Genomic DNA, 18,251 nt, shown 5'->3' with positions numbered 1-18,251 from the left:
CAGCCATCGTACTGTTCAGGAAGGAGACAAGCTCTTCTAGTGGCGAATATACTGCACACCACGGGAGCGTGCAGCCATCGTACTGTTCAGAAAGGAGACACACTCTTACAGTGGTGAATATACTGCACACTATGACAGCGAACAGCCATTGTTCTGTTCAGGAAGGAGACTAGCTCTACTAGTGGTGAATATACTGCACACTATGGGAGCGTGCAGCCATCGTACTGTTCAGAAAGGAGGCATGCTCTTTCAGTGGTGAATAATACTGCACACTATGGGAGCGTGTAGCCATCGTACTGTTCAGAAAGGAGACATGCTCTTCTAGTGGCGAATATACTGGACACTATGACAGCGTGCAGCCATTGTTCTGTTCAGGAAGGAGACGCGCTCTTCTAGTGGTGAATATACTGCACACTATGACAGCGCACAGCCATCGTACTGTTCAGGAAGGAGACGCGCTCTTCTAGTGGCGAATATACTGCACACCATGGGAGCGTGTAGCCATCGTACTGTTCACAGAGGAGACATGCTCTGTCTCCAAGAGGTGGACGAACTTAACATCATGGCAGCATTCGGCCATCTTATCCTTCTGGAAGGAGATGCTCTCCCTTCAAGAGATGGAGGAACTAAACCTGATGGGAGCGCGCAGCCTTTACTCTGTTCAGGAAGGAGACTCATTCTGTCTCCAGTAGATGACCATACTAACCACCATGGGAGCGAGCAGTCACCGCTATGATTTCCATATGGTCTAGTAGGACAATATAGAAAGGGTAATGCAAATTGCACAACTCCTTATAAATAAGGTCACAAATACAAAATTAACCTTCAGACGACATGTCTAGAAAATGTCCCTTTATCAGTTTTCATACTTATCAAGCAATTGACCTCAGATCACATTTTCTCCTGAGATCTGGGGTATACGCCGTCCCAAGGCCCTCACTTATCTGGAGATTAAGGGCTCAGTGGTGGCCATATTGCACATTAGTCAGGTTACCCACACTCCTATATAACACATGTAGTCTAGTTATGTCATTGATCCATCACTCATTTGTGCCATCGCTCACAACCAGGCAGACGTGTCACATAGGAGTCCAGGAAATCTTGGTGGCACCCCATTGGGAGCTGTGATGGTGGGCATGTACTGTATGTTGTCACCTAGTTTGTTTTTAGAAGCGCAGCCTTTGTGCTGTAAGGTCACACTTTACTATGAAAGAAATTTGTTAATCGCCTGCAGCAGCGCTGGGAAGAGCCGGCCAAGGGTGGCGCCGAACTATTCTCTTCGCAGGCTATGGTTTCCGACAAGCTCTTCCCGCTACTGCTAGAAGTAATTGTCTGGTCTCTCTATCAAAGAACCTGTCCGTTATCTGCAGCAGCGCTGGGAAGAGCCGGCCAGAGGTAGCAACTACATTTTTTCTGAAAGGCTGGAGCGTTTTAGGGAGAATTATACCCGGCTGCAGTCGTGAAGCCAGTATGTGAGTCCTGCTGATCGTGGTTTGGGAGTATTAAGCAGGTGACAGGATCCCTTTAACTCTTTAAAGACATGGTCTACTTTATGCCTATAGAATTTCACAATTTTTTTAAAACTTTTTGAATAACTTTCATTTCGAGTTCCTAACTTCATTTTTCGGCGAAATACAGTAGAGACCAAAAGTTTGGACACACCTTCTCATTTAAAGATTTTCCTGTATTTTCATGACTATGAAAATTGTACATTCACACTGAAGGCATCAAAACTATGAATTAACACACATGGAATTATATACTTAACAAAAAAGTGTGAAACAGCTTAAAATATGTCTTATATTCTAGGTTCTTCAAAGTAGCCACCTTTTGCTTTGATGACTGCTTTGCACACTCTTGGCATTCTCTTGATGAGCTTCAGGAGGTAGTCACCGGGAATGGTCTTCCAATAATCCTGAAGTACCGTATATATTCGAGTATAAGCCGAGATTTTCAGCCCAAATTTTGGGGCTGAAAGTGCCCCTCTCGGCTTATACTCGAGTCATGTTCGTCGGCGGGTGAGGGGGAGAGAGGACTGTCACATACTCACCTGCTCCTGCCGCTCCTAACGTTGTCCCAGCCTGTCCCATGGTCTTCGGGTGCCGCAGCACTTCCTCTGTTCAGCGGTCACGTTGTACCGCTCATTAAAGTAATGAATATGCACTCCACTCCCATAGGGGCGGAGCTGCATATTCATTAGTGTAATGAGTGGTACCAGTGACCGCTCATTACAGGAAGAAGCTGCGGTACCATGGGACAGGCAGGGACAGCGTCAGGACTGCCGGGAGCAGGTGAGTATTTCATATTCACCTGTCCGCGTTCCATTCGCCGGGCGCCACTCCGTCTTCCCGTCCTCTTGCTGTTACTGTGCAGGTCAGAGGGCGCGATGATGTATTAGTGTGCGCCCCGCCCTCTGCCTGAACAGTCAGTGCAGAGAGACGGGACGCTGAGGAGCAGCGACAAGAGGTGAGTATGTGATTTTTTGTTTTTTTTAATGCAGCAGCATTACATGTGGCACAATGCTGTATGGAGCGTCTATGGGGCCATAACTGCATGGAGCATTATATGGGGCATCTATGGGGCCATAACTGCATGGAGCATTATATGGGGCATCTATGGGGCCATAACTGCATGGAGCATTATATGGGGCATCTATGGGGCCATAACTGCATGGAGCATTATATGGGGCATCTATGGGGCCATAACTGCATGGAGCATTATATGGAGCATCTATGGGGCCATAACTGCATGGAGCATTATATGGGGCATCTATGGGGCCATAACTGCATGGAGCATTATATGGGGCATTTATGGGGCCATAAAGAACTGCATGGAGCATTATATGGGGCTCCTGATTCAGTATGGATATTCAAAAACACTTAACCTACTGATGTCTCAATTAATTTTACTTTTATTGGTATATTTTTATTTTTGACATTTACCGGGAGCTGCTGCATTTTCCACCCTAGGCTTATACTCGAGTCAATACGTTTTCCCAGTTTTTTTGTTGCAAAATTAGGGGGGGTCGCTTATACTCGGGTTGGCTTATACTCTAGTATATACGGTAGTTCCCAGAGATGCTTAGCACTTGTTGGCCCTTTTGTCTTCGCTCTGCGGTCCAGCTCACCCCAAACCATCTCGATTGGGTTCAGGTCTGGTGACTGTGGAGGCCAGGTCATCTGTCATAGCACCCCATCACTCTCCTTCTTGGTCAGATAGCCCTTACACAGCCTGGAGGTGTTTGGGGTCATTGTCCTGTTGAAAAATAAATGATGGTCCAACTAAACGCAAGCCGGATGGAATAGCATGCCGCTGCAAGATGCTGTGGTAGCCATGCTGGTTCAGTATGCCTTCAATTTTGAATAAATCCCCAACAGTGTCACCAGCAAAGCCCCCCCACACCATCACACCTCCTCCTCCATGCTTCACGGTGGGAACCAGGCATGTAGAGTCCATCCGTTCACCTTTTCTGGGTTTCACAGAGACACGGTGGTTGGAACCAAAGATCTCAAATTTGGACTCATCAGACCAAAGCACAGATTTACACTGGTCTAATGTCCATTCCTTGTGTTCTTTAGCCCAAACGAGTCTCTTCTGCTTGTTGCCTGTCCTTAGCAGTGGTTTCCTAGCAGCTATTTTACCATGAAGGCCTGCTGCACAAAGTCTCCTCTTAACAGTTGTTGTAGAGATGTGTTTGCTGCTAGAACTCTGTGTGGCATTGACCTGATCTCTAATCTGAGCTGCTGTTAACCTGCGATTTCTGAGGCTGGTGACTCGGAGAAACTTATCCTCAGAAGCAGAGGTGACTCTTGGTCTTCCTTTCCTGGGGCGGTCCTCATGTGAGCCAGTTTCTTTGTAGCGCTTGATGGTTTTTTGACATTGCACTTGGGGACACTTTCAAAGTTTTCCCAATTTTTTGGACTGACTGACCTTCATTTCTTAAAGTAATGATGGCTACTTGTTTTTCTTTACTTAGCTGCTTTTTTCTTGCCATGATACAAATTCTAACAGTCTATTCGGTAGGACTATCAGCTGTGTATCCACCAGACTTCTGCACAACACAACTGATGGTCCCAACCCCATTTATAAGGCAAGAAATCCCACTTATTAAACCTGACAGGGCACATCTGTGAAGTGAAAATCATTCCCGGTGACTACCTCTAGAAGCTCATCAAGAGAATGCCAAGAGTGTGCAAAGTAGTAATCAAAGCAAAATGTGGCTACTTTGAAGAACCTAGAATATAAGACATAATTTCAGTTGTTCCAAACTTTTTTGTTAAGCATATAATTCCACATGTGTTAATTCATAGTTTTGATGCCTTCAGTGTGAATGTACAATTTTCATAGTCATGAAAATACAGAAAAATCTTTAAATGAGAAGGTGTGTCCAAGCTTTTGGTCTGTACTGTATCTGCACAAGAACTTCCTCTACTGTGGAAAGAGTTGTACTTTTCATCAACAACATTGGATACTTTGAACTTTTTTTGTTGGAGGATTAAATAAAAAAAGAAACAACAACAATTCTTTTTTTTTTTTACTGCTCTGACCATATTTTACAAAGCAAACTGCAAAAATTATAAAAAAAAAATCTGTACTTACCTTGAAAATCAGAATAAATTTATAATCCAGCAAAAGAGAAGTCCGAGCATATTCAATCTCCGACCATGCAGCTTGACAGCTGTCCAGTGTCCACCCACCCAGCTTGATCGACAGCTGCAGCTTGTACTGAGCAGTGTGAGGTCTCGGCAGCAGCGGGGAAGAGGAACATTGAGGAACTATCGGTTGGGCTCAGTGGGTGGAGATCCAGCAGCAGTAGGGAGGCTGGACACAAAGAGGACGTCCATTAGGTTAAGTGGAGACTGAGGTTAAATTTGCAACAATGTATTATACTGTTGTTTTGACAGATTTTTCTCAGTAAGTACACCAGCCAGATTGTTTTCTTCTTTTCCTCAGAATAAAACATTTTGTAAGACAGAAGATTGGTTTGTGTGTGTTTTATTTATTTATTTTTTATCTTTCAGTAAGCTCAATTTTGTTGGGGGAAATCAATGTCTGTTGCGTGGACACCCTATATATTATATATAAAATTATTATTATTTTTTTTATAGGATGTATGACTGTGTATTTTATCTTGCTCAGACAAGGAAGAAGCACAACACGATCTATATGCACAGACACGTTTTTCATTTATAGATGATTTGCAGCTTAGGCTTGGACGCGGTGACCTCCACTCTTTATGGTTTCTGTGGATCAGCTTAGCGAGACGTTTGCTGCTCTTTGTCAGTCTGTATTAGTCAGGCGGATGGTGTTTTTCAGGGAGCGGTGGAAAAGCGGTTCCTGGGAGTGGATCACTGGTTATTGCTTTGAAAATCCATGTGGAGAAGTTCTCCGGGACACTCGGGCAACTAAACCACTAGCACTACTCGCTCCCGCGAGGTCATAGATCGGATGTCATGTTGAATTCTAAGTAAAACCAAATAGGATGCGCCAAGGAGCTGGAGCAGGGTCTGTGCATTACTATGATGCCTGAGTAACTCTGACTAGCCTGTAATGCCATAACTCCTGATCATGGCTGATCTCACACTGGGGTGGAAAAGGCTAACCAGGTGTAGGCTTTTGGTGCAGCATAAATGCAACTCAGCCTCACTGTAGCTGTAGCCACAGGAACACCTGTATATATACAGTATGTCACTGTCTGGATAACATATAGTATTCTTAAGCCCCGCCTCTGCAGAGCCACCAGAACCGCCTCTGCAGAGCCACCAGAACTGGAAATGACTTCCTGATCATACAGCCAAAAAGTGGCTCAGTGGTCAAATGACTATGGATGCAGCATCTTCATTTACAGTGTTGTCAGAGTTTCTTGGAGCGGCGGGGGCTTCAGATTAAGTAACGTTTACTTTTTTTTTTCTTTTTTTTACTGATCCCTTATTTCTGGCCATTTTTAACAGAGAGGTCGAAAAACTCCTCCAATGTCATTGGTAGTTGGATTTGTGTCTCGGGGTTCGTATAGATGGTCCAACCCTACGGCACTCACCAACTGCCGATCGGTGGTCATTTTTAGGCAGGGCTGTGGAGTCTGAGCCCATTTTGATGGAGTTGGTGTCATGGAAATTGAGGAGTCGGAGGATTGGCTTATCGACTCTACAGCCCTGTTTTTAGTAGCCGGTTTACTCACGGTGAACCAACTTCAAATACTCATGAAACGGTCAGTTATAGATCCTACAGTGCTCTCGGCAGCGCAGGTCTGAAGATGTTCTGCCTGGAACAATGGTCTTCTGGGCAACACTGAAGATCATCTCGCCTGACGATGACGAACGAGCATTTTGCTCCTTCATTGGAAGATCGTCAGGCCTGTTTAGACTGCAAAATTATCATGAACAGGTAATGTTTGCAATAATCGTGCAGTGTAAATGGGCCTTTAAGTAACGGAATGTTGCCACAACTATGACCCACGACTGATCCCTCCACCCAGAACTACGTATTTCTGGGTGGTGGCTGGCGGATTTGGCAGAATAATACTGCAGTAGGTGTGTGGAGGGATTTAGCAGCATATACCGTTAGGATGCGAGACACTGCATAAGGGTACGCAGTCTCATTAAGTATTCTCCGGCGTGGGACCATGCGCCAGTTCTTTAGGAGATGTCATTCCTTCTTCCCGCTCTATTAGCTGGCTGACAAAGAAATAAGATTGCAATCACACAAGTGCGAGCCCCTTTGAATACTGGCTTCACAGCCTCCGCTGCTCAATTAGTTGCCGTTCAGTTTCTGAAAGTGTTAAGGACGCACATGAATCACTTGCTTCTTCACCTCCTGATTTTCCTACAAGCAACTCTCTGGGATTTTATGTCATAATTTAGTCTGTCACCAGGCAACTGTAAATGTGCGGCCAGAAATCGTCTTTTAAGAAAATAAAACCCCACAAAATATATATTATACACACATATACTTAAAAAAAAATCATCGTAGTTCTAGCTTCTAAAATCCTCCATGCGATCGTCACTGGACGGCTATAGACTGTATATAAATAACAAAAAAACTGACCATCACTGGTCTGAATAGGCGCATACTAAGAGTAGCCATCTCCATACATAACTAACAAAGTTGCACTCTGGGAAAAAACAAAGATATTTAGCACATAATTAGTTCAATTTTTGCATGCCCAGCAGCCAACAACAAGGCGACCTTCTTATGCTGGGAACCTATCTAATGTGAATCCTCTCCTCGGCTGGTAGCCTACATTTATATAGGTAGGAAGGATCTTGCTATAATTTAAACCGCCAGAGGCTGAGTGGTGGAGCGCTCCTTCAGAGAGCCTATACTGTATATAAAGAGCAAAAGACTGACCGTCCCTTCCAAACAGAACACTGGTCTGAACAGGTGCATACTAAGAGTAGCCATCTCCATACATGACGAACAAATAAAGTTGCGCTCTGTAAGTTTTTTTTTTTTTTTTAAATGTACTAGGAGAGGATTCACATTAGGTAGGTTCCCAGCATAAGAAGGTCGCCGTGTCGTTGGCTGCTGGGCATGCATGAATTGGATAAATTATGCACTAAGAATCTTCATTTTTTTCCTATTTTCTAGAGCAGTAATGCAATTCAAATGTCATATATTTCATGTTTACATGCTTTATCATTTAAAAAATACAGAGTGCAACTTTGTGTTAGTTATGGACTGTATATAGTTACATGGTTCAGAAAATTATAAGCTCCAACCTATAACCTAAGATGTGAATCCAGAGGAAGGCAATACCCCCCCCATGAGGTAGATGTCAGTTACCCCATATTGTGGGAAAAGTTATTTTCCAACTCCGCATACAGTAATCTGACTTGTTCTCTGGATCATCGTCTGCTCACAGAATGTACTAAGCATTATATTTTTCTGCACGGTCATCCAGGCCCTCGTACTATAGAGAATCCATAGTCTCCCTGCATGCACAGTTAAAAAAAACCAACTCATTGCTTGTTCTGTAAATAATCCACAGTCTTACTATAAAAATGCTGTCCTCTCACTTCATATGCTAAACAATCTGCAGTCTCACTGCTTGTAGAGTAAAGAATCCACACACTACGGGTGCCAGCTGTGTTATACAGCTCTGTCTCACAGCAGCATTTAAGTAGCGTTAACCCTTTGGCATTCTGATTCTGCTGCCCATCAGCCTTCGCTTCTCCATATGATCACAAAATGCCGATCGGTTGCCATGGTGTAACTGGCGGCGGTCCGGTTGAAGGTTTCCATTTGCTGCCACCTGTGGAGTCCAGACATAGGCGGGTATTCATAGGTGACCATAGTTATAAATAATATGCGTGGTCAGAGATTAAATAGCGGTCAGGAAGGGTGGGTGGAGTCTGAATAGCTGTCAGGCTGGGTGTGTGGAGACTGAATAGCTGTCAGGCAGGGTGGGTGGAGACTGAATAGCTGTCAGGCAGGGTGTGTGGAGACTGAATAGCGGTCAGGCTGGGTGGGTGGAGACTGAATAGCTGTCAGGCTGGGTGGGTGAAGGCTGAATAGCTGTCAAGCCGTGTGGGTGGAGACTGAATGGCTGACAGGCTGTGTGGGTGGAGACTGAATAGCTGTCAGGCTGGGTGTGTGGAGACTGAATATCTGTCAGTCTGGGTGGGTGAAGGCTGAATAGCTGTCAGACTGGGTGGGTGGAGACTGAATAGCGGTCAGGCTGGGTGGGTGGAGACTGAATATCTGTCAGGCTGGTTGGGTGAAGGCTGAATAGCTGTCAGGCTGGGTGGGTGGAGACTGAATAGCTGTCAGGCTGGGTGGGTGGAGACTGAATAGCTGTCAGGCTTGGTGTGTGGAGACTGAATAGTTGTCAGACTGGGTGGGTGAAGACTGAATAGCGGTCAGGCTGGGTGTGTGGAGACTGAATATCTGTCAGGCTGGGTGGGTGGAGACTGAATAGCTGTCAGACTGGGTGTGTGAAGACTGAATAGCTGTCAGGCTGGGTGGGTGGAGACTGAATATCTGTCAGGCTGGGTGGGTGGAGACTGAATATCTGTCAGGCTGGGTGGGTGAAGGCTGAATAGCGGTCAGGCTGGGTGGGTGGAGACTGAATAGCTGTCAGGCTGGGTGGGTGAAGGCTGAATAGCTGTCAGGCTGGGTGAGTGGAGACTGAATAGCTGTCAGGCTGGGTGAGTGGAGACTGAATATCTGTCAGGCTGGGTGAGTGGAGACTGAATATCTGTCAGGCTGTGTGGGTGGAGACTGAATGGCTGACAGGCTGTGTGGGTGGAGACTGAATAGCTGTCAGGCTGGGTGTCTGGAGACTGAATATCTGTCAGGCTGGGTGGGTGGAGACTGAATATCTGTCAGGCTGTGTGGGTGGAGACTGAATGGCTGACAGGCTGTGTGGGTGGAGACTGAATAGCTGTCAGGCTGGGTGTCTGAATATCTGTCAGGCTGGGTGGGTGGAGACTGAATATCTGTCAGGCTGTGTGGGTGGAGACTGAATGGCTGACAGGCTGTGTGGGTGGAGACTGAATAGCCGTCAGGCTGGGTGGGTGGAGACTGAATAGCTGTCAGCCGATAGCGGTTACTGCGTAGGTGTCGGCAGCGCCATCTTAGAGGAGGAATATTTTTTTTTTCTCTAGCAAGATGGCGCTGCCAGCGCATGCACAGTAGCCGCTATCAGATTTTCAATAGCTGCTATTGCGCAGGCGCCATTTTCAAATTGATTTTATTTATTTTTTTTTTGGGGGGGATCAGGATAGCCTCAAAGATATTCATTATATTACACATGCGATTATGCTGCAGGCTGGTGCCTGCTTGCAGAAGGTTTTTTTTTTCTTCAATATGTATGTATAATATTCATTATGTAAACTAGGGGGCGGGTCAGTGAGGGATCAGTGACCTGTCAGAAGCCATACATATAAAAAAAAAAAATACCTAATCAGAGCACCACATGTAGACCCCCACAGCTCCGCCCCGGAGCATGAGCATATCATTAACTCAGAACTGAAAATAAAGATTACACAACAACCACAAGACGGATTTCATCACCAGATATCATTGTAATCAGTATAACGGCGCCGACCTGACACTGTCTGTAGGTTACTGAGCACAATCCTGCTGACAGGTTCCCTTTAAGGAATTCTTAAATATTCGAATATTAGAAGTATTTGTCCATCTATCACAGTACGTGACTCCTGCAGTACTTCGTCTGCTGCTGGTGATTTATGGTGCATCTGTTATTCCTCACTATTAAGTGCTTTCCTGTGTTCTCTATGGACTGCAATTATTAGTATTTACTGGTATCGTCTTATATTTACAGGAAGAGCAGCGAGAGCCCCGGGAACAGGCGACTGATCCTCTAGCTGAGCAAGAGCTCATCAACAGCATCGAAGAGATTTATTTTTCCAATGATTCTCTTGACATCATGAAGTATGAGCTCGAGGTAAGCGACAGCTGTATAACAATCATGGGTATACAGTGCAAATTCATTGAGGTTAATCAGAAGCAATATAACGTTCAGATTGCTAAATAGCATCCTTAAGAGCAATCTGTCCCAAAGGGGTTTGCTTACTATTCTGGCAACAGCATGATACATGGGCAGAGACACTGACTCCAGCCATGTATCACTTACTGGAATATAACTACTTGTTTTAATGTTAATTGAAGCTATGGTTTTATGGACTTATAGCGCTGGACATGTTCCTTTCAAGTACTATAATAGTGCTCCTTGGTACAAGAATATAACTACTATAATACTGCCCCCTATGTACAAGAATCTAACTACTATAATACTGCCCCTATGTACAAGAATATAACTACTATAATACTGCCCCTATGTACAAGAATATAACTACTATAATACTGCCCCTATGTACAAGAATATAACTACTATAATACTGCCCCTATGTACAAGAATATAACTACTATAATACTGCTCCTATGTACAAGAATATAACTACTATAATACTGCCCCTATGTACAAGAATATAACTACTATAATACTGCCCCTATATACAAGAATATAACTACTATAATACTGCCCCTATGTACAAGAATATAACTACTATAATACTGCCCCTATGTACAAGAATATAACTACTATAATACTGCTCCTATGTACAAGAATATAACTACTATAATACTGCTCCTATGTACAAGAATATAACTACTATAATACTGCCCCTATGTACAAGAATATAACTACTATAATACTGCCCCTATGTACAAGAATATAACTACTATAATACTGCCCCTATGTACAAGAATATAACTACTATAATACTGCTCCTATGTACAAGAATATAACTACTATAATACTGCCCCTATGTACAAGAATATAACTACTATAATACTGCTACTATGTACAAGAATATAACTACTATAATACTGCCCCTATGTACAAGAATATAGCTGCAATAATACTGCCCCTATATACAAGAATATAACTACTATAATACTGCTCCTATGTACAAGAATATAACTACTATAATACTGCTACTATGTACAAGAATATACAGTTAGGTCCATATATATTTGGACAGAGACGACATTTTTCTAATTTTGGTTATAGACATTACCACAATGAATTTTAAGCAAAACAATTCAGATGCAGTTGAAGTTCAGACTTTCAGCTTTCATTTGAGGGTATCCACATTAAAATTGGATGAAGGGTTTAGGAGTTTCAGCTCCTTAACATGTGCCACCCTGTTTTTAAAGGGACCAAAAGTAATTGGACAATTGACTCCAAGGCTATTTCATGGACAGGTGTGGGCAATCCCTTCGTTATGTCATTCTCAATTAAGCAGATAAAAGGCCTGGAGTTGATTTGAGGTGTGGTGTTTGCATTTGGAAGGTTTTGCTGTGATGTAAACATGCGGTCAAAGGAGCTCTCCATGCAGGTGAAACAAGCCATCCTTAAGCTGCGAAAACAGAAAAAACCCATCCGAGAAATTGCTACAATATTAGGAGTGGCAAAATCTACAGTTTGGTACATCCTGAGAAAGAAAGAAAGCACTGGTGAACTCATCAATGCAAAAAGACCTGGGCGCCCACAGAAGACAACAGTGGTGGATGATCGCAGAATAATCTCCATGGTGGAGAGAAACCCCTTCACAACAGCCAACCAAGTGACCACCACTCTCCAGGAGGTCGGCGCATCAATATCCAAATCTACCATAAAGAGAAGACTGCATGAAAGTAATACAGAGGGTTCACTGCACGGTGCAAGCCACTCATAAGCATCAAGAAGAAAAAGGCTAGACTGGACTTTGCTAAAAAACATCTAAAAAAGCCAGCACAGTTCTGGAAGAGCATTCTTTGGACAGATGAAACCAAGATCAACCTCTACCAGAATGATGGAAAGAGAAAAGTATGGCGAAGGCGTGGTACAGTTCATGATCCAAAGCATACCACATCATCTGTAAAACACGGCGGAGGCAGTGTGATGGCTTGGGCATGCATGGCTGCCAGTGGCACTGGGTCACTAGTGTTTATTGATGATGTGACACAGGACAGAAGCAGCCGAATGAATTCTGAGGTATTCAGAGCCGCCATACTGTGTGCTCAGATCCAGCCAAATGCAGCCAAACTGATTGGTCGTCGTTTCATACTACAGATGGACAATGACCCAAAACATAAAGCCAAAGCAACCCAGGAGTTTATTAAAGCAAAGAAGTGGAATATTCTTGAATGGCCAAGTCAGTCACCTGATCTCAACCCAATTGAGCAGCATTTCACTTGTTAAAGACTAAACTTCAGACAGAAAGGCCACAAACAAACAGCAACTGAAAACCACCGCAGTGAAGGCCTGGCAGAGCATCAAAAAGGAGGTAACACAGCGTCTGGTGATGTCCATGAGTGCAAGACTTCAGGCAGTCATTGCCAACAAAGGGTTTTCAACCAAGTACTAGAAATGAACATTTTATTTAAAACTATTTAATCTGTCCAATTACTTTTGGTCCCTTTAAAAACAGGGTGGCACATGTTAAGGAGCTGAGACTCCTAAATCCTTCATCCAATTTTAATGTGGACACCCTCAAATGAAAGCTGAAAGTCTGAACTTCAACTGAATCTGAATTGTTTTGTTTAAAATTCATTGCGGTAATGTCTATAACCAAAATTAGAAAAATGTTGTCTCTGTCCAAATATATATGGACCTAACTGTAACTACTATAATACTGCCCCTATATACAAGAATATAACTACTATAATACTGCTCCTATATACAAGAATATAACTACTATAATACTGCTCCTATGTACAAGAATATAACTACTATAATACTGCTCCTATGTACAAGAATATAACTATTATAATACTGCCCCTATATACAAGAATATAACTACTATAATACTGCTCCTATATACAAGAATATAACTACTATAATACTGCTCCTATGTACAAGAATATAACTACTATAATACTGCTCCTATGTACAAGAATATAACTACTATAATACTGCCCCTATGTACAAGAATATAACTACTATAATACTGCCCCTATATACAAGAATATAACTACTATAATACTGCTCATATGTACAAGAATATAACTACTATAATACTGCCCCTATGTACAAGAATATAACTACTATAATACTGCCCCTATGTTCAAGAATATAACTACTATAATACTGCTCCTATGTACAAGAATATAACTACTATAATACTGCTCCTATGTACAAGAATATAACTACTATAATACTGCCCCCTATGTACAAGAATATAACTACAATAATACTGCTCCTATGTACAAGAATATAACTACTATAATACTGCCCCCTATGTACAAGAATATAACTACTATTATACTGCTCCCTATGTACAAGAATATAACTACTATTATACTGCTCCTATGTACAAGAATATAACAACTATAATACTGCCCCTATGTACAAGAATATAACTACTATAATACTGCCCCCTATGTACAAGAATATAACTACTATTATACTGCTCCTATGTACAGGAATATAACTACTATAATACTGCTCCTATGTACAAGAATATAACTACTATAATACTGCTCCTATGTACAGGAATATAACTACTATAATACTGCCCCTATGTACAAGAATATAACTACTATAATACTGCTCCTATGTACAAGAATATAACAACTATAATACTGCCCCTATGTACAAGAATATAACTACTATAATACTGCCCCCTATGTACAAGAATATAACTACTATTATATTGCTCCTATGTACAAGAATATAACTACTATTATACTGCTCCTATGTACAGGAATATAACTACTATAATACTGCCCCCTATGTACAAGAATATAACTACTATAATGCTGCAATGATACTTAGGTGCAGTGTAGGTGTACTGTGTTTGGTGTGCTGCGTTATATATGTCTGATTTCTGCGGCTCAGGGTTATATTGGTGTTTTTGTTTCCCCCTGGTGTAGAAGTTGTCCCCAGTTCTCACGCTGCATGAGATGGAGGAATACAGAGAGAAGCTGAAGCGACAGCAGGCTGCGGTAAGTACAGTGCTTCCATGTTGCTCCGCTCTCTTGTTAGGGCTGAGCTGTTATTAGGCGGCTCTAATCCTGCCAGGCTTTATACACCGGGGAGAGAAGATACCACAGTATATGCAGCTTTATCAGCGAAGCGCTAAGAGGGGGAGCGGCAGTAGGTAAGCACTTGATAAAGCCCACTTGGCTTAGATATGCAGCAATTTGCATCTCAAATGAAACCGCAATCCCTGAGCCCACGAGACGCTGCAGAACCGGAAAGCGCTCAGTTACTTTTCAGTAATTCTATATAAAAAGTGATGGGGGAACAAAGCTTGATATAGAAAATCAAACCCAGAAAAAAACCAAAACACTTTACGTACGGATCGCTTTGACCTAATTCTTAAAGGAAAACTATATATATATATATATATATATATATATATATATATATATATATCTGAAGATTCTGAAAACGTGGTTTGATTTTTCATGTGAACTGTGTAATACCAAGTTTCTCCAGTGGGGGCAGTGCAGGGAGATGGAACTCCTCCTTGCCTGATCAAATTGATTGCTGGAGATCCCAGAATTGAGACAACCTGAAATTAACTTCTTGTTAAGGGAGCCTTATAAAGTAAATGTATTTTAACCGATAGAACGATCACAGGTTGAAATTCTCTAGTGAAATAGAAAAAAAAAAGTGTTAAAAGTTTTCAAAAATATGTAAAGGAAAGAAAAAAATCCTCTTACAAAATATAAGTCAAAACTGCACATTAGGTAAGTTGAATAATTAAAAAAAAAAAGATAGAACTGTTGTGTTTTTTTTTTTTTTTTGCCTCGCCTTTCAAAATTAATGCAATAGAAAGCTATAAATGAAAAAAAAAATTGTTACCCCCCAAAAAAACCCCAAAGTGGTGGCATTAAAAAAATATAACTCGTCCCTCCCAAAACTGTGCTGGCTGAGTGTTTGCAGAAATAAAGAAAAAAAGAAAAAAGAAAAAGGTTTTAATTTTTCAATCTAAAAACTACAAGTAGAAAAATAAACAAATTGCCTGCAGCAAGGAAGGGGTTAAAATCCCTTGCAGACGTAGCTGCTATTTTTGCTGTTTTTGCATGCTGACTTGGTAGCATAGGAGCCAAGGCCGACCGCTCGCAATGATTGCTCCCCATGACCACCAAAAATGTGATGATTCTGATTTTGACCCGCGAGTGAATGTTCTGTACAGCCCCTTTAAGTGGCGCTAATCCGGACTGTTGGGTGCATCTGACCCCTTTTCCGGAGCTCTAGTGCTCTGGTTGCAGAGCCGAGCACTTTATGTATGTGACTGGTGTGAATTAGTTATGGCAGCTCTGGATGTTGGAGTGAAATTCCCTATAATTCGATGTGGCACTTACATGATGTAAAGCTTTGAAGGCTTCAGAGTCTGGATGAGAACGCTGCGGCGGCGTCTCTTTAAGGACGTCATGTATAATGCAAAGCTGCCAATAAATGTAATCGTCTCCGGCGTCAGTATTTTCCCTGTAAAATCCAAAAGGAAAAGCTTTTTTTTGCACAAAAAAAAAAGAAATCCCCTCCCCCGCTCTACAGAGCGCGCTCCGCTCCAGTTCTAAATGATATTCTTCATTTCTGAAAAATAAACAAGTTGCATCTTTTACATTTTCGGAATGAGACGAGACGTGCATGTAGAGTTGGAAATTCGCTGCCAGGCGGTAACATTTTACTAAATTGAATTAGGATGTCATTTCAGGCTTGTAATTTCCTATTTGCGCTCCCAGGGATTTGTATAGAGCATCGATCATTGTGTCACCACTATCCTGACATTCTGAACCTTTTTTTTGTTTGCTTGTTTTTTTTTGCATTTTTATATTGCGTTTTTTTTTTTTCTTCTGGTACTGTCTTTATAATGTTTCCATAATATTTGCATAGTTATTCCTTAAATGTATGGTCCAATTTTGCTGACAGTTTTTTTTTTTTTAATTAAATACTTGACCCCTTTGCGGCCTTTGACGTATATTTACGTCAAAGGTCGTGTCCCTGACTTTGATGCGGGCTCACGCTCTGAGCCCGCATCTTGCCCCCAACTTAATGGCTGATGTAATCAGACATAATCTGCCTCTAACAGCCAGAGTGGATCGGTGCTTCGCCCTCGGCTGTTAACCTGTTAAATCCCGCTGTCAATCTCTGACAGCCAAATTTAACATGCGCCGACCAGAAGCAAGTCACAAATCTTGCCCATCGGTGCCCCTGTCACGTTATTGGGAGCGCCAATGGGTTGTCATGATAGGCAGGGGACTGCAAAATACCCCCGTGCCTGTCATTGTGAATCTTCTGTGAACGTCGGCTTGTGGCCGGCATTCGTAGGAGATTGTGATTTTTGCTACACATAGCCGTGCTGAAGCACTGTATGTATAGCACAGGCAGTCTGATGATCGCAGCTGTAAGTCTCCCAAGGAAACTTTTGAAGTTAGTGAAAAGTGTGAAAAAAAAAGTTTTTAAAAAAAGTAAAAAAACAAAAACCAAAGTACAACCCCCTACCTTTTGCACCACGTTTGTTATCGCTGCTTTAAGAAATGTCCGAAATATGCTTTTTCGGCTGCCACATCATTGGAATAAAAAGGAATCGGAGGATCAAAACATCGTATCAACACTTGAAAACGTTTCGGGTCTTAGAAAATGGTGACATAATAAAAAGTTTTTCTTGCAAATCTCAGATTTTTTTTTTCACTTGAATAAAAAAAACAAATCAAACCAACCTATACATATTTGGACCCCCTTTGATCATCAAATTAGAAATGGCCCTTCAATGCCATCTTCAGGACTCCTAAATTGAAAAAATTCTAGAGATTGTTTTAGAAGTGTCCTTAGTTCCACCCTATCATCATTTGAAAGCCCCCCAATTTGTTCTTGCTTCTTATCAGTCAGCGTGTCATTATTTTTGGTTATATTTTTCTAATTAGTTTTTCCTACATTGTAGGTTTCCAGAAAAGTAGCAGATCTGATTCTAGAAAAGCAGCCGTCCTATGTCAAGGTAAGAACTGACCATCTATTACTTTTACGAGTGCATAAAGTCTAAGAATAACGATATTTTTCGTTTTTAGCTTTTGTTTGAGATTTGCAGTCTTTTATTTTGTATTTTACCAATGTGTTTTATTCTGTTCGCTTTTCCCTGTCACTCCGAACATAATAATTTCCCAATTTTACAGAATTTATAATTTCATTATACCAGGAGTGATCATCATTAATTATGGATAGGTGCACTGCACTACTTACTGTAAGTAGTGCAATGCATTATGCATACCTCCCAACTTTTGAAGATAGGAAAGAGGGACAAAGTTTGCGGCGCGCGAAGCAAATTTTAGGCCACGCCTCTGACCACACCCATTCATAATTAGTCACACCCATATCCACGTCCCAAGCACACCCATTTAGCACTGCTGATCACACTGTTTCATATACAATAGTTATAAACAAAAAAATATGGCCACATAGTGCTCCATACTGTATAATGGCCACACATGAGGCTCCATACTGTATAATGGCCACACATGACGCTCCATACTGTATAATGAACACACATGACGCTCCATACTGTATAATGGCCGCACATGATGCTCCATACTGTATAATGACCGCACATGATGCTCCATACTGTATAATGACCGCATGCATACTGTATAATGGCCGCACATGATGCTCCATACTGTATAATGAACGCACATGATGCTCCATACTGTATAATGACCGCATGCATACTGTATAATGGCCGCACATGATGCTCCATACTGTATAATGAACGCACATGATGCTCCATACTGTATAATGA

The 18,251-nt window shown here is 42.0% G+C and overlaps 1 protein-coding gene across 1 annotated transcript in view; it reads left to right on the top strand.

Annotated features, from left to right (window-relative positions):
- VPS50 (VPS50 subunit of EARP/GARPII complex) overlaps positions 1-18,251 on the top strand; it is a 200,729-nt gene that overhangs the window by 20,837 nt on the left and 161,641 nt on the right. Inside the window, exons 3-5 of the mRNA XM_077268173.1 lie at positions 10,286-10,408; positions 14,383-14,454; positions 17,403-17,456. Coding sequence (XP_077124288.1) covers positions 10,286-10,408; positions 14,383-14,454; positions 17,403-17,456 — 249 coding nt within the window. The remainder of the gene's footprint in view (positions 1-10,285; positions 10,409-14,382; positions 14,455-17,402; positions 17,457-18,251) is intronic.

This window comes from Ranitomeya variabilis, chromosome 6 (genome assembly GCF_051348905.1).
Source record: "Ranitomeya variabilis isolate aRanVar5 chromosome 6, aRanVar5.hap1, whole genome shotgun sequence".
NCBI classification, from domain to species: Eukaryota; Metazoa; Chordata; class Amphibia; order Anura; family Dendrobatidae; genus Ranitomeya; species Ranitomeya variabilis.
Note: the sequence above shows the minus strand (reverse complement) of the source record. Positions and strands in the feature narration are given on the sequence as shown.